A 24,765-nucleotide genomic window follows, 5' to 3' on the forward strand; every position below is an offset into this window, starting at 1 on the left:
TCTTAGTTCAAATGAATAATAAGTCCTTGCTGGCTAGCGGCTTAGCTTTGAATCAACTACGTTAGGCCATATTAACTTGCTAGCTATAACGTTATCATTACCTACCTGACTGAATTAGCTTTCCGAACACAATCTGGAGTCACTCCAAATAAACAAAAACAACAAAAAACTAGAAAAACTGCAGATATCTGTGAATATCAGTCCTACAGTTTACTGCAGAACAGCTCATTTTTAACCAACGGGTTTTAACCAGATGATGATAACTAAGGAAAGGAACATTCCTTTCATGCTCTAATGTACCATTCCTGAACAGATGTCTGCTTGTGTCATCATATCTACTTTATTTAGCACTGCTGTCAGTCACATCTGTCAATCAGAACAACATACAACCTGTACAGCAATAAAAGTGTAAAAAATAAATACAAATTTAAAGTGTTTTTGCAAACATCAACATGGAGTGTAAGTTCTTGATATGGCAGAAACCATATTTGGGTATAGATTCAAAAGTTTCTATCTGCTACCATGGAGGGGGCAGAGCGTACAGCCTGCAACCTGCCACCAGGGGGCTTCAATTTTAGGAAGCTTTCATGTCACTGATCTTTACATAATTCACATTTAGCTTGTAAATGTGTAACTGAAAGGCCAATAAAATCATGTCTAAACATTTGAAGTGAACTACTAATGAGATTGGCTCTGCATTAGACAAATTTTGACCTAAAAAAAGGTACAATATGTCAGAGGATGACAGTTTAATACAGTTTATTACTGTTAATTGTTTGGGGTTATTAGCTGTATGTCCAGTTTTTTTAACACCATCCAAATCTGTATATATTCACATGAATGAATAGAAAAGAGTGTCAGTGTTGCAGGAATATGGAACTGAGCAGGGGACAATTTTGAGCTGCAGTAATGTTAAACGAATATTTAAATATCAAACTATTACTTTCACGGATTTTGTTACTCCTTTATTTCTTATTTTCTTTCCCATTCTTATATTTGCTACAGAATTTTGCAGCAAGTTCAATCTAAAAACATCTTAAAAGGTGCTGATGACCGACAGCACAAACTGGCATCTGATAATGTTTTAGATCTAATTAAAAACCTCAAATCTCATTAAAGTCTATTGTAGCTAATGAAATGTCAGTGTCTTCAGTTGGCCAATCATAAAGAGAAACATGGATAAAAACACACACACACACACACACACACACACACACACACACACACACACACACACACACACACACACACACACACACACACACACACACACACAAACATTGCTGATAGTCTGTCAGACGAGGTATCCATCAATGCTTAACTGTGAAGTTAAGAGCATGTTTCCAAGCCTTACATGTGAAATGATCAGATGACACTGAAAAATAGGAAGTGCAGCTGATTCCAGCAGTATCTGATGCTGTGTTTGAAGTTGACATTTCACTCAAAATGCATCAGTCAGGTTGCATGAGCAGTATTACTAGAGTAGTAGTCGTAAAAATAATGTAGATTTTTCTGTGGTCTACTGTATATTAGCTTCATACATTAGCATGTGACCAAGCACAAACACTTCTGAGGCAACTTTAAGGTGCTGCTGGAACTGTAGCTACTCTGATACCTAGTTGCAATGGGAATTCAATGTGGAATAAATGTGTTCGGCCTAAGTGGCATTTTCTGTCATTTCTGAATGCTCAGTTGTGATATATGAACAGAATAGCAAAGACTTGTCATTAAAAATATTTAAAAATAAGATGTAAAACAATAATAAGAAAGGAAACTGTTAATATAGAAAATATCTGGCTCTGTATTTTAGTTATCAAGATCAAATACACAGCCAAAAACAAACAAACAAACAAACAAACAAACACATAACACGCATACTGGTAGCAATAATCCAACTTGACCCAAGAGAACATAAACTGGCAGCTAAAAAAAAAACAGAACATAAATCCACAAGCATAAAATAAAACCAATAACAGTAAACATAAAATATGCAGCATCACATCAGTTTTACACATTTATCCATAGCACATAAAGCCATTAACAATGGTGTACTTTATCATGTGGCGTTTAGAGCCCTGATCCAGACGAGGAGCCTGTATGATGGAGTTCTGAACCTTCTGCCAGAAGGTAGACGCTGGTGCTCCCTGTGGAGGATGTGAGTGGGGACATTATTTTTAAAACTTGATTGATTGAGTGGCCAATTTTAACACCAGTCATTTCCACGGCACATTTAATAATCTGGCCAATTTAGAACTTTAGCTGAAATACCAAGCAGTGATCCCATAGCGGATGATACTGACTTGTAAGTCATACTGTGCACATTATTTAGTCTGACTCACAAGACGTAGGCTGGGGTTATAAACCTGCTCCTTTCAAGAGGCTTTATTCTTTCCTATCACTATCTGCGTGGTACCATTTTTAAAATTCACTCAAACTAAAGGAAACACTTTGGAACAGCAACCTGCAGCAATGAAAACTACAATTTTTGTAGAGGATTTGAATCACGCAGGAGTAAAGCCCTGCTAGTATTTCTATTGTACATTTTTCTGTGGTTTATTCATTTTAATGACTGTGCTGAAGCAAATGATTGAACACCAGCGCTACAACTTGCCTAGCTCTACCCTGATCGACAGTGATAGGTATAAAAGAATACAAACAATCCAGAGCTTGTTTTCCCTAATAGCAGAACAACAGTAAGGTGCAGCTAGACAATTATGTTCTACAAATTGGGTTTGTAAAGGGACACTACATAGTATTATATGGTACATTTCTGAATATACAGCAATCCTTTTTGTGTTCACTATCTCTACTATCGTTTTTCCAATTTAGCAGCTTTCGTGGCAAAAGAGCTGAGGTCATATTCAAATAAACTGTTGACATACAGCCTTTAATCCTGCTAATAATCAGAGCAACAGTGTAAAAATACCACTTATAAAGGAAATGTCATTGTGACTGCAAGGCAGGATTTAAGCAAAATGTTTCAACCCTGTAAGTACAGCAACACTGTGGAGGCAGTGTGAATATATTGTATTCTGCAGAAAAGTTATAAAATGAAGACAGAGCCGATTCTACAAGCTGTGACCAAGTTGTACATTCTACTTGTGATATTTGTGCCATTTCCACAGCTGGATATCAAAGCATAGAGGATGTAGCTGTGTCTCCTGTGATGTCTGACCCCACATGCTGGATGCTAGCCTGTTTCATAACTGTAACTGTCACCATCTCCTGTGTTAAAACAGCAGCAGCCGCAGTATATAAAGATCAAGATGCTCCTTTAACAGAAAGCACAGCGGTAAAGCCGTAATGATGCCAAATGCTCTATTGTTTAAAAAGTTTACGATGCTGAACTTGGGAAATTGCACGTCAGAATCTTTCTCCAATTGTTTATTTAGCACATTAAAATGCATTAATGAGATGTCAACAGATTGATTGGACTTGGTGAGAAATAACTGCAATGCTCATAATCACAGCCACTATGGTCTAATAATTAGACTGATAATTAGAGACATGAACATGCCATAACCATAAATAAGGCTGCACGTTTGCTTATTCTCTTTCCTACAGGGAACTTCTGAAAGAGACCAGAAGGCTCCTTGCAGGCGGAGTCACCTCTACACCAGCACAGAGCATCTTCCTGCAATCTTGCTTCAGTTATTTCCTGCACACACAGCGCCCCCTGTAGAGAACACCACACCTCACTCTGCTCACACAGGCACACAGATTTAGCATTATTCTCTTAGTCAGCCACCCACACTCAGTCAAAAAGGACCAGTGTGTGGTAGCACCAGTGCATGTGCCATTTCACCAGGTGTGTGTGTTTGTGTGTGTCTGTGCGCACGGTAGACAATGTGTATGTGTGCGCACAGACGCGTGAGCATCCACGCATATGAGTGTGAAGAGGAGCTAATGCATTAGCCTTGCTTTTGGATTCCTCAGTGCTCCTTATGGAGGCAGATTGGAAATCCCTTAGTTTAGCAACAGTGTGCTCCAGCCATGCAGAGGCTTGTAGGGAGAGACACAGCACTCACATTCATCTTCATCAGCTGCAGCCAGCTGCCAGCAACTGGTGAAAAAAAGTGCAAGTCAGGACGGTTTAGGAGTATCATTTATTCACTTCTTTCCACATATTGTCACTTTTTGGGGAACTCGAGCCCCTTATTACTTCTTTAGCTGTCCATCAAAATCAGTATCCGAAACAGCATTGATTAGGCTGTGATCAAAGTTGTGGAAGGGATGTGTCTCACAAAATTCTGCCATTTCTAATAAAGACAGTACACTTGTACCAACATAAAATAAGAATTACAAAAATCTACATATAAAATATCATCTTTGATAAGCACTTCTTAAACAAGAAAAGCACTCAGAGAGCGCAGTACTCCACCAAGGCTGCTCAGTCCTTCTATGCTTTCTGACGGTCAAGTCCTGATAAGTCCTCAGCGGTGGATTTGTAGTAGGATCGCAAACATGCGTTCATCAGCAAGCAGCTGATGTAGTGTTCACTTGTTGTCGTAGTTAGAGTGACGCCATGCCCCTATCTTACAATGATACTGAAATCTTCAACAAATCCGTGTATCCAGACTATGAACTGCATCACTGCCAAAATGTAATCAGGTGGTCCTTGTGTCATTTCTGACCTTCCTTGAAAATTTCATCCAAATCTGTTTGTTCATTTTTGAGTAATGTTGGTAACAGATAAACAAACCTACATTGATCGTCACATAACTCATCTGCGTTCCTTGACAGAGTAATTATACATGCAATTGCCAGTTTATTACTATTGTATGAGCTCTGTAATATTAATGTCTGTGTAACCTGTTTGTTTTTAACTGTAGAAAAATCAGCATTTCATCTTAAAAATACTGCAAAGTATGCAAGATGATACAATTTTCGATAAATTGCTCTTTCCGTTTTGCTGCATGCTGTATTTGACAATAAGTGAACAGTCAGCGTCTGTCATCGGCATGTTGAATGTGGGAGAAATGGGCGGGTTTTCATTTTTTTTTAATTCAATTCAATTCAATTTTATTTATATATCGCCAATTACAGTCAAATTGTCTCAAGACGCTTTACAGAACCCATATGCCTGAACCCCCAGAGCAAACCCTAAGGAGACAGTGGGAAGAAAAACACCCTTTTAACAGGGAAAAAACCTTGAGCAGAACCCGGCTCTTTATGTGGGGGAACCCATCTGCTGCTGGCCGGGTGGGTTGAGAGGGACAGAAGAGGTAGAGGTCTAGAGAGAAAGAGAGGTAGAGAGGGAGAGGGGTAGAGATAGAGGGATGGAGGTAGAGGGGAAGAAATGGAGGGGTAGAGGTAGAGGGGTAGAGAGGGAGAGAGGTGGAGATAGAGGGATAGAGGTAGAGGGATAGAGGTAGAGGGATAGAGGTAGAGGGATAGAGGTAGAGGGGTGGAGAGGGGGAGGGATGGGGAAGAGGGGGTGGGGAACAAGGAACATATAACACAATTTGATACATGTATGATAAGATAGATGATACATACAAAGTACAAGCAAACATTGAGATTGATTCATAGTTTACTGCTATGGTGTACAGCTCTGGCATTAAATATACTACATATTTAGCAGGTAGCAAAATTCAAACAGTATGTAGATTAGCGTATCAAGTATAGTAAGGGCAATGCAGAGTAGACTGGTAGACATGGGCAGCTGGAAGCAGTGGACTTTTAGGTCAAACAACATTTCTGAATGTTCCTGGTTGGCAGTGGTGAGTACCTTTCAATAGTCTCTGAGGAGGGATAAACTATGAATCTGTCACAGATTGCTGGGAGAAGTCTGATTCACGGCGGCTTCATCTCGAAAACTTATGGGACCTAAAGGTCTTGGTGTCACAGAACACCTTTACACATCTTGGAGAGTCTGTGCCTTAACAGGTGGCACACAAAAGGCCAACTATATATTAGACAAAGAGGATATTACTGTTTTAACTCATCAGTGTATGTGTGTATAGCAGCAGATCCTTTGGGTCCTATAAGTTTCAAGGTAGGGCCTGTGGGGATCAGGCGTGTTCACATCAGATTGTGATCTGGGGAGAGTGGAGTGCTACACTTGCTCTGCAACATTGTTTAGGTAGGTGGTACGTGTCAAAGCAACATGAACATGAATGTCAGGAGTCAATATTTTTCAGGAGATCATTGCATTTTAATAAGATGATCAATGTTATTCACTTCACTTGTCTGTGATTTTAATGTTGTGGCTGATTGCTGTATGTGAAGCTGATGATTGATTGGGTCAGTGGTAAAATACAAACACACATATTAGCTGTTACTGGTGTCTCGAGCCTCCATGACACACAGCTCCCCGTGGTCTTTGACAGGGACAACACACACATGCCAACTCATAGCTTGTTGACAGCTGCATCACTGTCACTGCCATGAATGTGACACTCTAGTTTCAGCCAGCGATCGGGGTTTGAGAAACTGAAATAACAGAAAGAAAACAGAATACTGACTATATCATGTAGGATACATTCCCAGGGGTCCAATACAATAAGAAAAAAAAATATTCCCAGTTTAGTGAGTTGGCAGTTCAAAGGCAAACTACACAAGATAATCTTTGTTTCTTCAAGCAACAGTAACTATAGCAAACAGTCTCCAGACAACAACGATCAGCAAAACAGACACCACAGACAGCTCCTTCCAACTCTTCTATATCCGCTTTTTCTGAATTGCATTCTTTCAACCCAAACAAACCAGTTATTCTTAAGGGCTAATTTGTTGCTAGATACTTACTACTAGAGGTGATTAGAGGCAATGGTTGCATAGATTCAAATAACACAGCCCAACACTTTTCCTGCTACAAGAATTACAACACAAAATATGGTCCATTGGGAGCACCTACACAAGCCAATCAAGACAAGCTTGGTTTTTATAATGATGATCCATGTCTGATCAGATGTATCTGATAATGCATGAAGATGCTCATCAGTTAAAATTCCATGTTCCATAAATTCTTTGTCTGTCTATAATGTCAAATGCTTTCTGATTGAATACTGTGACAGATGTTTGCACATTACTATGGACATTACTCACAAAAAGAATCTTATATTTAACTGCTGAAACCTGTTTTGTATGTATTATAAAATTAGCTAGTAGTTATTGAGAATGTATGAAGGAGTTTATTCACAAAATTTATGAATGATTTAGGAACTGTTCTGCCCACAAGTGATTACAGGAGAATACATGCTGTGATGGTTATACCAGTATACAAATCAGGTAAAAGAAAGTTGTGTTTTTTTTTTTTTTTTGTTTATTTATTTAATTTACATCTGCAGGAGCTTTTAAATGGCTAATGCCTTGTTGGTGTTTCATGATGCGTTAAATCTAAAAATGAAAATGTAGCCTGAAAAAACTATGTATAAACTGGTGTTTCCCCACCCCAACACCTCCAGCTATCCCCACCCCCCTCATTCCTTACTATCAGGTTGTCCCAATAGCTCTCTGAAACACCTACAGTTGATCCAAAACGCTGCAGCCAGAGTACTGATGGGAGTTAAGAAGAGTTTTCTCCTATACTGGTTTCTCTTCATTGGCTTCCTGTGAAATCTAGAATAGAATTTAAAATCCTTCTTCTGACATATAAAGTTCTTAACAACCAATCTCCATCATATCTTAAAGACCTGATAGTACCATATTATCCTAGCAGAACTCTTCACTCTCAGACTGCAGGCTTACTTGTTGTTCCTAGAATCTCTAAAAGTAGAATGGGAGGCAGAGCCTTCAGTTATCAGCTCCTCTCCTGTGGAACCAGCTCCCAGTTTGGGTTCTGGAGGAAGACACCCTCTCTATTTTTAAGACCAGGCTTAAAACCTTCCTTTTTGATAAAGCTTGCAGTTAGGGCTAGGGCTGGACCCGAACATCCGAATATTCAGTCATGACGGTGGTATCTGAATATTTATTTTGAGAACCGAATATTCGGATTCTACCACCCCCGCCCCCACCCCACCCCCTAGTTGTATGGTATTCGTCTCGTCAATTTGTCCGACGTCCCCCCGTCGGACGTTACGATATGAACCGATGGTAATATTCGGCTCGTCCTCCCTCCAACCCCCCCTCCCCTAGGATGTTATGAACCGAACCGAATATTCGGTTCATTCCTCCGTTCTCTCACCACTACCAACCCGCCCCACCCCCACCACACCCCCTTGTGTCAGACGTTACGAACCGAACCGAATATTCGGATATCCGTCATTAATCGGGGCCGACTATCCAGAGCTCAGAAACTGCTATTCAGGCCATCCCTAGTTAGGGCTGACTCAGGGGACCCTGAGGGGGTCAGTTGGAGTCTGCATGTACACAGCTACTTCTTCTTCGATGTTCCTTAGTTCTGCCCCTAGTTATGCTGCTGTAGGCCTAGGCTGCTGGGGAACCTCTCTGGATGCACTGAGCCTGTACCTTACTATACTAGGCACTGTGAGATGACATGTTGTTAATCTGCACAAAATAAATAGAATTTAAATGAATTGAACTGAATTGTTTTTAGTTCATCTGACATATACATCGCATGTCATGAGGCAAGGAACATTCCACAAAAGGCCAGGCCCAGCAAAGTTGTTTTAAAACCTAGACATTCTGCAGTGAGCTGACAACGTTTGTGAATGAGCTTTCTCCTTTTACCTTGGTGCAGAGGACTTTCAGGCTGTGACATTGTCCTTGTTTGGTTATTTTTCAATCTTTTCTGCTTTATTAAATATTTCACACTTGAAAATAACTGCAAAGCTGAAAGTGAGACTGTATGATGTGCAACTAAGGTCACGACTCAGATGATCCCATGGCATTGTGGGTAAGTTCTGTTTGTTCAGCTCACTTTGTTGGCCACTTCTGACATTTTCTCAGTAGTGTCTCTCTTGTTCAACTTGAGTCATGTGCTTTCTCATCTCCTCACTTCTCTCTGTTCTGTCCTTTAATCATTCACTGCCTTCCCTGCTGTCCACTAAGGGCTAACAAATGAATCCTTTCCTGCTACATGCCACACATCGTGACACAAATCACGCTGTTTTCACACACATGCACAGCTACACATTGGAGGTCTACTTAAAGAGATTCTCCTGAACAATATTTCTGCACCAAAGCTGCCAACAGTCAACATTTTGTCCCAAAACCTTTAACTTTGACCATTTGAATGTCAGAACATTCCAAAAATAGCCTTGAAATCACCAGTCCTCTCATCTTAAAGGTTAAAGATTTCTCACACAGTGCAGGAACTGTGCTTACAAAGTGAACTTTGAACATGTAGACTATAGACTTCCTGCTTATTAGCTTCACAGAATTAAGGCATGACGATTTCTTTTTCAGACATAGTTTATTAATTGAATCATCTCAAAGCAAATTTGCTGTGATGGATCCAGACATTAGAAGATATTTACTTTATGTCCTAAGGGACATAGAGACTCTTTACCAAAGCTACAATGATAAAAATCTGAAGAACACATTAAATGCATCCTTTCATCCCTTAAATTTAATCAGAAGGTCTGCTTATTGCTAAAGTAAAATGAATGAGCAAGCCGAACCATATCTGTCATGCCAGAGGTCAACCATGCTCACTTGCCTACAACTGATTTCAACATCGAAATTACAAGGGTAACACTGACCTCATCTACCTGTCTGTCAATATATTAATCTAACCATAAAGCTCATATCCACAAAGTGTGACTCTTTCTCACTGTGGAAGCAGAATCAGTAAAGAAGCACAAATACTGGCATCCTCCCTTTACACAGTGTTAGTTTATATTTACCTCAAGACTAAACTTCTTCATACTGATGAATGGATGATCAATGCATCATTATCCTTCCAACTATAGGGAATGAAAGGACACTTACAGTGAGAAGCCTCTTACATGTGTAAAGTTTAAGATTACAGGATTCTTCAAATCATTCTGATAGTGTGATTTTTTATTTTTGTTTGAAACAAAAAAAGCCAGTCTCAGTGAAACCTCAGTACAGTTGAGTGGACTGGTTTCAGCGGGATTTGACCATAATGTTCATTACTTCTTGCCTGTGTCGTTATTTGAAAGTAATAAATTCCTGCCCACATCTTTTGTAGAACCCATCCAAAATCAACAGGTAGGGCAATGAATGAAGACATCACCCTCCAAGGCTGCTTCCTAGCTACATCCATGAAAAATAGTGATAGCTGCAAAGACAGTCACAAAAAATCTGAAAGGAATTGATCCTATAAAAATAGTTCTAATCAAGAAGAGAAATATCTCCAGGATGCCATATTTCATCACCATAACAAACGCTGCTCTTAGCCATCACTCTCACGCACTGTATCACAGTAGAAATGATATAGATGGAATAGATGGAATGTAAAGCAACTGCTAAAGAAGAATATCGATATTGGTATCTGATAGTTCTGAAAAACCATACGTCCCACTGTTTGATTGTTTTTGTTTGTTGTAATTCAAATGTCAGTTCTTGCTTTCCATCTATGATACTGACAGGGTATGATTCAGGTTAGGAGATAATTGTTTTTGAGGCAAATACATGGCATTTTTCCTCACACAGCCACTTCCTGAATGAGCAGTGGAACTTAGCACTATATGTAAATTGTGATGTGCGTCCAATATGAAAGAATGATTTGGACTACCTGTGCCTGATTTGAAAATCAGCCACACGCCTAATGCCAGGCTAAATATGAGGGAACAACGCTTCACTCAGATTACTTTGCTACTTGTAGGAGGCACATAATAACACTTTACAAACATTACACATAATGGGTTTATATATATATATGGTATATATATATATATATATATATATATATATATGGTGTGTATATATATATATATATATACACACACACATATATATATATACACACATATATATGTATATATATATATATACATATATATATATTATAATATAAATTTTCCATTTAAAAAGAATCAATGTTTTTGCTACCCTCTTATTAAAACAGCTGCAGAGGCAAAAGTAACCAGATAATGCTCTCTTTTCTTGCAGTTATACACAGAGCAATATGAGGACAAGTCAAAGCTCCTGAACCGTCGATAAGGAGGCAAACTTCTCACCTAGCCCTCATCAGCCAGACATGAGCAGAACTCAAGGACTGACAGCAACTCTCACCCCTCCATCTGCTGTTGGGTGGGACCTGCTGTCCCTCTGCAGAGAGGGAGAAAAGGAGGCTGGGAGACAGACTGTAATCTATGAACCCATTGCTTACTAAAGGTCCTGAGACCAAACAGTTCCAGCTGCGTACTGCTTGACCCAAACAACAACCATCAATCCTCATCAAGCCTGGTCCACCTCAGACAACTCCTTCTTTCAGTTCTTGTCAGCTCTTTACTCTTTTTTTAGTCTCTTCTCCCACTCTCTCTCTCATCTCTGTATCTATTGTCCTTCCTCCATTCATCACTCACAACCATCACCCCTCTGTTCCTCTCTTTGCTGCACAGTGGGCCATAACCGCCTGGCTCCCCGACCTATTTCCACACAGAATCCATTATGTCTCCCCAGCCTCTCTTTATCTTCATCCACCAATTCAATCCATCCACTCACCCGTCCAGCCAAATATTCACAGACTACTTGCCTCTTCCATTTGCGCTCATTACAGGCTACCATAGCCACAGTTTCACTCTGAACCTGGAATTATCAACCATGAGATGCTTTGCCCAAGTGGGTTGAAGCACACAGAGGAAGAAAAGCTATAATGTGTCCTTCTCTTTTTATCTCTACATAAGCTAACAGTGGATGGTATATTTCTTCTTTATTTTTCACACCTTAAGGCACAAACAGCCCACACCCCGCTGTTGAGCACCATAAGCGGGATTACATAAGTGTGATAACTAGCGAAGAGGAGGCTCGGGTGGCGAGGGGATATTAGCTGCTCTGGAGACTGGAGGAGGATAAGGCAGGAGATACCCACTGAAACATCTTCTCTGCTTGGTTGGCTTCCCACGACTGGCTCAGTATCAGCCCACTAGCAGCCTGGGGAAGGGAAGATGGGGAGGCAGTGATGGTGGCTCAGAGGAGAAGGAGGAGGAGGGCCGAGAGAACAAGACCACGGGCTGATTAGGGGAAGCGACTGAGAGAGGCAGAGGAGGGAGGGAGAGATAGACGGTGGAAAGGTTAGGGGGAGAAAGGGGGGCTGAGAAATGTTCCATCCCTCTGGCCATAGTCCTGACGAAGCCAGGATAGAGATGTCAGGCCACATCCTGTCTTCTGAAGGAGAGGGAGGGGACCTAGCAGCAGACAATTAGACTTCAAGCCACAGGCCCTTAGCCCATTGCATTTCTGACTTTCTCTCTATCTTCCTCTTTTGTCTCTATTTACTTCACCCACACCCCCTGCTCTGCTCTGAGCATCCCCACAGCTATCCAATATCAACACCTGATTCTCCTTTGTTTCCAAAAGCTTCCCGGAGGCCGATCGAGTGACGCTTCCTAGACCACAGTGGGACAGAATATGGTGCCAACCTTGCAAGGTCACAGAGCTCACTTCCATCAGATGAAACCTTAAACCATCCATTTGCCTCTTTCTGTGCCTCTTTTCTCCCCTCTATAGCCAAAGCACTCCACTTGCTTTTGAGTCAATGTCACACAATTGTCATCATTTTTCACAAACTGTATGCATTTTCCCTGGCTTGATTGCTACAGAAGATGCCATTTCTCTGTTATTTTGCTAAGAGCATGCTTAATGTCAACACTGAACTTTCAAGGTCAGGTAAAACAAAAATCTATTTTGTCCTGAAAGCAAGGTTTTGTTTAACAGAGACGCAGAGATAATTGTTCATCTTTGCATCTAAATGCTCTAGAAACACTGTGCAGCTGAAGTATGAACAGTGGTGTTTTCTTTTTGTTCTTTTTTATAAGAGTCAACTTTTTTTAGCTGGAATAAGTATAGCTCAATGGGTTAAGTGGGCGATCCATGTACAGGACCTGGTCCCTGATGCAGCGGCCCAGGTTCACTTCCTGCTAACAGCCCTTTGCTGCATGTCTTCCCCCGTTGTCTGTCTATCTCTCACTGCGCCCACCAAATAAGAAGCCAAAAAAAATCACTTTAAAGAAAAAAGCATTTCTACTCACCATTTATGTCAACATCTCTTCCGCTCTCTTTTACAGTGGGTAAACAGTTTTCCAGGTAAACTCCATTGTGATAACAGCTATCCCCCTCGCTGAGTTGTGGTGGTGGATCCCAGCACAAGCATGGAGTCTGCATGATGCCACAGGGCCTGTTAGACGTACTGGAAGCCAAACAATCCTCCAGCCACTGGCACAGCATCTGACAGGCTGCCATGCTGGGGTTGCGCTTCCCCACCACAAGGTACTCTGTTTTGAATTCCCCGTCACCGTCAGTGATGACCATGCTTGCTCGAGGAGGTCCCTTCCTGATTTGTAGGAACTGCTTCCCAGCCTCCAAAAAGGCCACTGGGGCAGAGATATCGCAAAGCCTCACAACCTCATCAAAACTTTCCATGCCCAGGTAAGTGCGTGTGGTCTCCAGGAAGGAATCATACTGGAATGTGCGGAGCTGTGATGGCATGCAGGCCTCTGTAGGTTTGGTCATCTTGATGAAGATGGTGTAGCGCCGTGGATCAGGGTTCTGTAGGGTCCAGGAACAAGGCACACTGGGGAACACTGATGAAGACAAGAAGAAGCCAAAGAAGCGACTCTGGACTAAGGTGGAGCAGGAATCTGACTCTGGGCCAGAAGGGGCTGCATGGCACCAATCCCTCCTCAGCAGAAGAGGGGCTAAATACAAGAGTAGCACTGGGAGTGGCCACCTTGCTTGGCCGGGAAACAGAAAAACAATGCTTGTCATGGTCTGCAGATAAAGGGAAGGAAACAATATCACAATTGATGCCTGGTTTTGGCTTTAGATGAGTCAACTTCCAACTCTGTTGGGTAAAAACAAGAAGAGAAAGAGGAGTTGGAGAGGAAGAGGATGTGGAGGATGTGGAGGAGGAGGAGGAGGAGGAGTACGGTTTCTCTCAAAGATCCAGCAATCGGCCCATGGCTGTGTCAGTCGACCCCGAGATTCACAAGAACCTGTGAAATGGAAAAGACAAGATATGAATTAGACTTTGTATCTGATCAGACAGTGGAATGGGATTACACTGATTCTATTTATCTCCACAATGAGAAATCTCATCAGCTATTATTGCTTGTGCTGTAAAGTGAGAAAGGCGGCTATGATTTGGGCTCTGGAGAACAGCAGCGTGTTGAATAGAACCAGATGGAACAAGGGAGCCTGCGATTTAGTTAGGTTTTTATTCATTACGCATTTTCAAATTTGCCTCCTCCTGAGAGACAACAGCTTTCCTCAAATGTCTGCTCCCATATTTCATCTCCAGCACATCAATTTGTCCAATTATAAAACTATTAATTACAAAAAAATTCAACACCTGCAGTCATTCATTAGTTCACTATTAGGGATTAGCCACAGACAGGAATGCCATGATCAGTGCTCCTCATTGTGGCTTATTAAAGTCAGCCCAGCTAGCTAATGTTTCACTTTAATTACACAAATACAAACAGCGACTGCAGAATGTTTCATGTTTGCCCTACTTCCACTTTTACATTGTTCAGATTTGCTGTTTTAAGTAGTTTCAATCAATGCTGCTTCATTGAAATGCCATATTCAGAAAGCAGTTTTAGAATAATACACAACATAAATTAAATTGGCATTCCTGGTTGTGCCCTTCTGTGAAAATTGTATGTTGTTTATGTATATTGTTTTAACAACGATTGACTAGAAATGGGTGAAACAGTCGTATGAAAAATCAAAAGGCAGAATGTTGAGTGCAAATTGGAATGAAAGTGAAGACAATAGTGTGAGAAGTAAACTGAAGGAGCTTCATTATTTATACATCATAACACAAGCTAAATTGATAGAAGTATGTGGTAGATAATTTGTAAATACACTGGGTGGCAATATTCAGTTACCATGCATTTATGTGAAGTTACCCTTTACTAATCAGCATGATTATATGTTTTTATTTTTTTTATTGTGCAGCCAGTGGAGAGAGACCATAAATTTGGGAAAAGAGAGAAGAGAAATCACATACAGTAAAGCTCTGGGCCAGTCAGGATTTAGACCAAGGACTTGAAGGCATTTTCATCTGTGTGGTAGATGCCCTAACCATTCAGTTATCGGGTCACCCCTAGAGTTGTGTATTTTATCTTTCAAAATGAAAGTGGTCACAACCCATAAACACGACAACAATGCTGCTTTTTGTTGTTGTTTTACAATTTATTTGTTTTACATCAGTCTCACTCGTCATCTCATTTCTAGTCGTAACTGCTGTTTTTAGTGGCCACGTTTGAAATCAACCTCCTTTATGATTTCTGTCCAGCAGAGTAGCAAAAGAGAGTGGAAAAACAAACAGAAACTATAGAGACTCTGTCACAAATTTCATAGGAGAAGAGAGGCAGATGTAACAAAGTCTACAACCTTAAATATTGCTATTCCTCAAATAAGGTGGAGCTCAAAGTCAGAAATATAGTCCATAATTTCATGAAAAAAAGTTTTCTCACTATCAGATCTAATGTTTGTGTCTCAGTGTACAACATAACATTTGACTGACGTGTAATCAGAGCATGAACACAAATTGTGAGCGTGGAAAAAGCAGAAATGTTTTGAGGCTGCAGAGAGAGGGGGCGAGAAGGAGGAGTGAGCAATGAAAAGATTTGAGGAGGTTTGCTCTGTCTCTCAGAGCATCGAGATGTGTTTGGCTGTAATAAATCTAGATTATATTTTTAGCTTTGGATGATATCGGTATTAGTGTGTTAGGCAACAAAGGCAAGCAGATCAAGATTGACCAGATTTGGTGTCACAGAAATTTGGAGACAACACAAATAATGTTTACTTGAAATTACTGAAGACAAAATGATACCTTAATCAAATGATGTAGATTGTACTTGTGATAAATACAACAATTACTATTTTTTGGTTTGTTTTACACAATTTACAAATTAAACATAACGGTCCTAGAAAAAACTTTTTTTTTTCAGATGACATAAAGCACAAATGTAACATTTTTGAGAAGAAATGGATGAATATTTTACAATGATGTCCGTTTCTTCTTTGCATGTTAAACATCTTGTTAGGATGAGATGCAAGCCAGTTCCTCAGGCTGAAAAAGCTCTAAAAACTTATTTCCCCAGACCTCAAATTCAAATGACAACAAAGCAATTGTGGAAATAACTTGACAACAGGCCACATGAGATCCCTATTCAGGTTTATGATACAGAAATAATATGGAAATAACCTGACAGCCCTTTTGTGCAGTGTAGCTAAGGAAGCCTCCTCCTGTTCAATAAAAATGATCTGTGAGCTTGTGTGTGTGTTGGGGAGAACGGAGGGGGGAATATGGCATTAAAGACAAGTTGTTACAAACCAATAAAGATAAGTCGTCAGAGACAATAAAACACAATCTAAACTGAAAATCCAGAAAGTACACTTCATCGTCTCTACAGAATGAAGTTTCTTCTCCAAGCAAACTTAATTAAGCAAACTTTAATCAACGTGTACATCTGGCCTTGTCAACAAGAGCTTTTTTTCCCCTTTAATTTAAAAAAAAAGTTAATTAAGGATGCCACTTCAAATAGCTTAGGAACCTCACAGATCTCAAATCGCAGTAGTAAATAAATAGACATTTATGTTTTATATTTAGAAAAAAAATACTCCAGTCTTTTGAGTTCAGTTGTTGTGAAAGGTACATATACACTGCCCAGCCAAAAAAAAAAAAAAAAGTAGCACACTCTTATATTTTGTTGGACTGCCTTTAGCTTTCAGTACGGCACTCATTCGCTGTGGCATCGTTTTGATAAGCTTCTGCAATGTCACAGCATTTATTTCTGACCAGAGTTACATTCATTTTTCATCTGCCTCTCTTCTTACCCTGATGCCCCCGTCACTCTGGAACAGGGTAAATGTGGACTCATCAGACCACATGACCGATCACGTTTGTTCCTCTAAGATGATGGTTCTCCACTATCCTTCAGGTTTTAATAATGCGTTGGACGGTAGTAGTTTCAGAAATGTCATTAGTTGTTTTCTTTGCTTGATGCAGGACAATAATTTGACCCTTCTGAGACAGATTAACATCCTTTCCATGACCACAGGATATGTCTTCCAACATGGTTGTTTCAGAAATGAGAAGCTCCTCACTGCATCAGCTAGAGTTAAAGAAGTTGTTGCAGCTGAAACATATTCATCACTACAGTAGTTATCCAATGGATGGCTCTTACCTATTTACTTAGTTAAATCCAGGTTTCTTTTGGCCAAAAAGTGTATTTCACAATATATTCCAAGGCATAAATGATTTTGCATCAAGTTTTCTAAATGCTGTGCATATCAACCATTAGTCTTCACTTCTTGTAAAGCAGAAAACGTAACCTAAGCTTACAGAAACCTAAAGACTTTGCCACTTAGAATGACAGTTTCTACCAACATGACAGGATATAAAATGAATTACAAAAAAAAACACAAAACCTAAACAATAGGAAGACTCAAAGTGCCAGAACCCCATAATCCTGAAAGAAATGCAACTGTTTATAATTTCTGCAACATCCTTCAAAAACAACATAATGCTAATTTCTGCTTTTCTACAGCTCTGTAATGAAAGTGCAATTCTAAAAGGATTCCAACTCATGACACACTATGCTTTTTAACCATTTGCTCACAATTTTTGGCTTGTTATGCAGTGACTGCAGTTTGGAAGTGATGAATCATTTATGTAATCCTACTAACGACCTGCATGTGAGTAGTGCTTGTAAATTCACTTTGTAAAATTGATCCCAATTTTACAAAAACTAGACTGCAGCAGAGTGGGCCTGATACATCACAAAGTCTGAACCAAAACTAGGGCATAAGCAGACATGGATGTCTGCCTACATGACCACATTAAGTGTTGGTATACATGGACACGTTCACACCACTGTTGGGCTTTGGAATCGCTTGTGATGATGTGTCTATCAGTGAAAATAGCAGCCCATTTGTTCATGGTACTTCATTACCTTGAATGACTAATCAGTCTAATATAGGTCTGGAACTTCCTGCCATGTTCATTACAGGTGAATTCCAGAGCACAAGCAGATATCTGAGGTTCCTGGCTTGGTAACTGGCTTGTATATTGCAGATCTGGCAAGAGTCAAAGTCTCATGGTCTTTATATGACAAGGTTTCCAGGCAATCTGTAGAAAATCCGATGTACACAAGAATGTTCCTTTTCATTGACTTGGTATTCAAGGCTGTAGTTGTCTGTCATATAGTTGGTGTCAATGTCAGAATGCTGGTTTCAAAAACTCACAGAAATGGTCAGCACAGAGACCCCGCCCCCTTATCAGAAGGTGCTATCTAGCCATTTGACAAGCAGTTCCAAGGGAGCATAAAGCATCCTTTACAACAACGAAGCAGCATCTTTGTGAGACTGGAAAAACTTCAACATTTAATTCACAGGTGTCAATTCTCAAAACCCTATGCTATGGCAAAGTCACAATATCTGATATCACTTACCACCAAAAGGCTTTTCTTCTGGTACAGGGATTCATGCTGTCTCATTTTGTCTTGGCCTGCCTCATGTCTCATCCTATTTCACCCTAGTTCATCCTGCCTCAGCCTGGCAGCTCTCTAGCTTCACCTCATACCAAAAAAGCAGCCAAGGAAAAGTATCTGGGCCTCTTTCACCTGACAAACCTGACAGTAATGAAACGAACAGAGCTTTAACAGAGGATAAAGAGCTACCCTTTATTGACAGCTCCGCCTCTTCTATCTTCAGACCCCCCCATTCACCCAGCACACACCATATCTTTACCTCCTCCTTCTTCATACCTGCTCTGAGGGAGTCTGATCACCCAACATGCAGCGCTCTACTGGAGCTTCCTGTCCATGTCAAGACTCCCCACCATACCCCCACCGCCAGCCTCCAACCCTGAAACACACACACACACACACACACACACACACACACACACACACACACACACACACACACACACACACACACGCACGCACGCACACACACACACACACACACACACACACACACACACACTGTCCTCTATCGATCTTTGTGTTTGAGAAGCTAACAGATACAGAGCGGCTATTAACACACTTTCATCTATTCTGCAGTGGAGGAGAATAAGATGTGCCAGTGAAAGAAGAGATCTGAGTCAGAGCAGCACATTGGCAGTCTGTGGAATGAAACCAGAGGATTAAACTCAGTGCCATGTCAATTAATCAATACAACTGTTTGAATCTCTACTATTATGTGTTGTATTATGATATCTTCAAGGCTATGAGGGACAGCGGATTGTTGAGTCTTCCGAGCTCAGAGAATAACACTAAGTGCCAGTGATTTGGGGCTTTTCTAATGCCAAGAACTTCAGCAAGGTTACTGAGAATGGAATACATAATTTGTGCATGATTAGGGTAGGGTATCAGGAACCAGTTCCAAAGTTAGGACTTCAATTTTGATTCTGCTCATTGGTTCCATCATCCAATCCTTATTAGGGTCATGGGAGGTTGGAGTCTATCCAGCTGACTGAGGGTGAAGGCAGGGGACACCTGGACAGGTAACAGCCTATAACAGGACTACATATAGAGACAAACAATCACACTCACATTCACACCTACAGACAATCTAGAATCACCAACTAACCTCAACATATTTTTGGACTGTGGGAGGAAGCTGGAGAACCTGGAGAAAACCCACACATGGACAGGGAGAACATGCAAACTCCATGCAGAAAGATCCCAGGTCCAGACCGAGACGTGAACCAGGATCTTCTAGCTGCAAAGTGACAGTGCTAACCACCGAGCCACAGCCATAGCCCTGCTCATTTGGTTTCAAAACAACTTTCACTCATGCTATTTTAACAGTGAACAGCTACCATATATCTACCACTATCTATCTGTGCCATTAGTCATGTGATATGAATAGCTGTGTGTCTTCCCCTCTCCTGACACATTTGTCTCAATAAATCATGAGTCTAATATTATTCTCTGTTAACCTACTAAGCTGCTGCTGAATTGCTTGATCGGCAGGTGAATCCATTTAGCAAATGCTGCAAAATGCTTTACAAGAATGGGACTTCCTTTCTGAATTCCTCTGTGTGTCTGCTGCTTACATACATCTGTGGTAAGTAGAGTTTTGTATGTGAAGAATGACGGAGACACAGAAATAGTATACCTGAACAGCAGCTTGTTATTTCTCTTCTGTGACAGCAGACATAACACACAGACTTTGTTACTATGCTGGGTATCAAAGTACATTATGGTTGACTAAAGCAGCGTTACTATCACTTGTAGCAAACACTTTCCTGTGACTGCAGCAATACACTGGTACTTCTCGCATACTTCAAAAGACTGACTTCAGACAACAAACCATCTAGTCTGCCCCTGCATTTCAAATGGTAATTTATTCCTTTCAGTCCATGCTACAGCTATTCTAGTACATTAAGTTGTATGCAGTTTGCATCCAATTTTCCATCCATACTGTTTGTCACAATATCGTATCTTAAGCTTTGATAATCTTGCTCAGATATCCATGGCAGTCTGCAGTGTGTTATCGCCTGTCAGTGCACACTTCACAGCTCAAGCTTGTTACTCGATCAAGACACTGCGATGTACGTATGTGACATCCACTGTACAGAAGTGCAGAGGACTGTGGGTCAGAACAGCCAGAAAATCATGCTGGCTTGGTTACTGCTAAATGCAACCAGATGTAGTAGGACAAAGACTCATGAAGAACAAGAGTGAAATAAGCAGAAACAGAATCAGAAACATTAAAATACACACAAGGCCCAACACTAAGCATGATTATAGCATTCCCCTTTTTTCTGGTGATTTTGCCAGTAGAAATAATAATTAATAGTGATTCATTGGAGAGTGGTTCAGTAAATGGTGGTTCAGCTCATTCTTTCTCAGTGTTCCTGAGATGGCTGATAATTAAAGATGTACTTCAGTGATTCAGCATGGCACAGTCATAAAACTGGAAAATGTGCCAGAGATATATTAAGGCAGGAATGATCACAACTGGGAAAGCAGACACTGAGATATACTTACTTTTATTTCCTAGAGTGAGTCGAGTTCCAAAAAGTATAGACTGCACGCTTCCTTTAACCCCTTGACCCCTATTGTCGGGAATTTGCAACATACCACTTTCATTCAGACTGCAGCTGAGATAGTGTATCCATTCCCCCAATGCCGGTTTGTGCATATTCAATATGTACCTCGGAACCTTTTGCAAGCACTGGTTTCTGGTAGGACCGGTCAGAGTGGGACCTAATTATCATATATATCTGTTATTATTATCACATATCTGTTCTATGTGTAATAGACAAATTAACAATCTCCACTTATTTTAGCATCATCTGGAAAGCAAAAACACACAAAAATGTTGTTTTCTTTTTAAATTTAATTGTACATAAATTCAGGCATCCAGGGGTTAATGCAACTTCATCTTCACTGCCTGGTAAATGCCCGTGCCTTTAAACCTTGCAGCTATTTGATTATTGTTGGGGGAAGTGGAAAAAAGGTTGTGAACAATGACATATCATCACCTTTCAAATTGATATGGGCAGCAGCTGGTCCTAACAACAACCAAAAAGTGAATAAATAAATTGCTAAAAACTTATTGAACACTACCAGCTTAGCACCAAATAGTACAGACACAGTTAGAAATCCAACACAGTACAGCATTTATAGCAGCTAAAGAGACACAATATTTTTTGTTTCATGAACACCAAAAACAGAGCTAAAGGGGATTGACCAGTGGACAGATATCACATGACTGGACACATCATTTCATTTAGAGTTTAATCTGTTTGTTGGAGTATGTTTGGCTCAAGCTTTACCTACTCAAAGTGATGTCAGGTTTGTAGCTCATCAGGCTGCCCCCATTGGCCTTAACACATTGCTAAATGCAACCTTAATGTATCCTGATCTAACTTTTAGTTTGTTTTACCAATATCTAATTTAAGCTCTTAAATATTAATATCAGTATTATCCTTAAAAACTCAGTATGTCAGGCCCCAATAAAAATTAACAGCACATTTCCCAAACACTGCCTCCAGCCTCTGGCTGTTGTCTCAGCTCTCTGAGGTGATTTTTGTCATCAGCCTCCTACCCCCACCAAATAATTTAGTTCAATCTGGAAGCTGCTAATTTTCTAAGAGAGTGTCCTGTTTGTTTACTAAGTACAGAAAGAATTACCAAAGGCTTTTTATGAAACAGAAACTTGCCAAAATTGGAGTCATAAGATGATCACACAATGTGTAGTATAGGTGCTGTCCATATGTAGAGTTGGCAGGGTACATTCATATGAAGAGAGAGAAGTTATTCAGTGGGTACAAATGTTAGTATTCTATAGAGTAGAATTATTTCTTCCTTTCAGCCTGTGGCTGGAACAACAAGCAATTAAAAGAACAAAGGTGTTGCATTAGCCTGCAACCTAGGAGCATGAATCTGTGCAAACATGCCCAGCAGAGTGGCTCTGTGAGAGAGTCAGAACAATGGTTCAATCACATGGAAGCAACAGTCCCTTACACAGAGATATCACAGGAGAGACAGATAGAGACAGAGACAAAGAGAGTGCTGATGAGAAAATGATAGAGTCGCACAGAGCATCACTCTTCACATCAGCAGCACAGGGATTACAGGCTGATTAGCAGAATAACACAGCAACCTGCTGCCACACTGCCACATAAACTACAAGGCAAAAAGCCACAGGGTCGTGAGACACAGACAGATTTACTCTTCTCTGAAGCACAAATGTGTAAAATTGCTCCTCCGTGCCATCAAATTCTTTCACATGCAAAATAAATTGGCAGGAACATAGATTAAAAGTCCTCTTTAGTGGTGCATATGGAACATGAATATTATTCAGTCCATGAATGCAAAGTTCTGCTGAGCAATCAGAAGCACAAAACAAGAAATGGAAAAGACAGGAATGATGGAAAGTTTAAGCTGATAGAAGGTGAGCTGACGTTTTTTATTTAAAATCAGAGATGCTCAAGTAAATCACCACTTTTTACAACAATCACATGACCAACTGCTAACTGTGTTTTTCTGTGTTTGATATGAGGGGAAATGTAATCTCGCTTTGCCTAATTTGCAGACCATAATAGTCTGGCTGGACCACACTATCATTCTCCTACTGGGGAAAAAAAGCTTGGGCTTGTATTTCTTTAAGCCAATCACAGCCATCATAGGTGGGGCTGTTCACTAAAAATAGTGACAGGCAGAAATAGTTTTGGTAGAACATTTGCAGCAAGGAGACGAGCAGGATGATCAAAAGGGATAATCCACTGAAAACACCCAGCAGAGCCGCCCCACCACACAGTCAAAATCCTTGGCAAAATTAGAAATTTTCTGTGTGGATGTTGTTGCCCAGAGGTTGTTGTTGTTGTTGTTTCCCGTAGTGAAGACAACCTTAACATGCAGACAGCGAATGGGGAAGAATGCCAGCTAAAGTGAGTGATGGCTTATACACGCATCTTACATCTTGTAAGTCAGACTGCAGAAAATGCAACCACCTGCATCATAGGCTGACATACCAATCGTGGTGTGAACAGAGCGACATGCACATGTGCTGTCCACTCATTGGCCTGAGCACACATATGTGGAAAGCATGAATGGTCCACGCCTGAAAAAGGCTACAGCTGTCACTACTCTGTTGTAGTCAGAGCTCACAATTCTGTTGTGGCCTCTTATTCATTGCACTGTATAGCTCAAGGTTCATTTTGGATATTTATTCATTTAACTAAAACCCTTGTTTTTTTTTTTTTGGTTTTTTTTTAGAAACTCTAATGCCAGTCTCCACTTTTTGTTGTGGCCCAGAAGCTGGGTTAAAATGAAGCTCACAAAATGAAATGTAACCTTAACATTATAAAGTAACAGATGACATACATCATATTCCTCAGCTGAATGTTATCAGCCTGGAAATGAAGAAAGTAGAGCAGATGATACCATACAGATGCAGTTTATTTAGACAGTAATGCCAATTTCTGTTGTCTCTGCCAACCTTGAGAAATTTAGGCAGTCATAAAGCTTCTTAATTCACTGCTTCACTGTTCACTAACCGGTACCATTGCTCATGAACTGCTCTTCTTACTAATCTCACTGTGAGTGCAGCTGTTTAACAATTAAACTAAATTTCCATATTTTCATATGATTATACCAGAGACCACTTTTGCAAGCAAATCTGCTGAAACGTTTGCTAAACTACATCATGAAAATACAGCAGTTCCCTATTGGCTTAAAGCAATAAGTTCTTGCAATTTGTATTTTTAAAGGACGATAATGATTTACAAAAAAAAAGACAGTAAATACAAATCACACCATCATATCGTCAGTTTTTATCTCATCACACCATGCAGTTTTCATTTTAGAACATTCAAAGCGTTATTGATGCTAACATCTAAGATTCACTGTAAAATTTAAAACTAAAAAAAATAAATAAATCCATAAATCCTTTTAACAGCGTTATTCAGCTTGTGACTGGTTCTGTTTAGACACTGTCAGCACTTGGTCAAGGTTAGAGAGCATATACACTTCACCAGAACCACCATCTTCCTTTAGTTTCAATCAAAGTGCTTTTTCTGTCTGACAAATGCATGCTTTGTACACCCTCCATCCACCCCAACCATCTCTTCACTCCTCATAAATGTAGAGGTCATTCATGTTATCCAGCCATTTACTCTCTTGCACATAAATCTAAATGGAAAAACATGTGCAACTTGAATGGGAATGCAATTGCCAGGAGACAGTAAAATTATATCATATT

General features: G+C 40.3%; 1 protein-coding gene across 13 annotated transcripts in view; it reads right to left on the bottom strand.

Annotated features, from left to right (window-relative positions):
• adgrb1a (adhesion G protein-coupled receptor B1a) overlaps window positions 1-24,765 on the bottom strand; it is a 175,834-nt gene that overhangs the window by 104,132 nt on the left and 46,937 nt on the right. For all 13 annotated transcript variants that reach the window (XM_055013313.1, XM_055013312.1, XM_055013317.1 and 10 more), the window contains exon 2: window positions 13,062-14,024. In XM_055013313.1, coding sequence (XP_054869288.1) covers window positions 13,062-13,797 — 736 coding nt within the window. In that variant the 5' untranslated portion in view covers window positions 13,798-14,024. The remainder of the gene's footprint in view (window positions 1-13,061; window positions 14,025-24,765) is intronic.

Source organism: Amphiprion ocellaris, chromosome 9 (assembly GCF_022539595.1).
Source record: "Amphiprion ocellaris isolate individual 3 ecotype Okinawa chromosome 9, ASM2253959v1, whole genome shotgun sequence".
In the NCBI taxonomy this organism is placed as follows: domain Eukaryota; kingdom Metazoa; phylum Chordata; class Actinopteri; family Pomacentridae; genus Amphiprion; species Amphiprion ocellaris.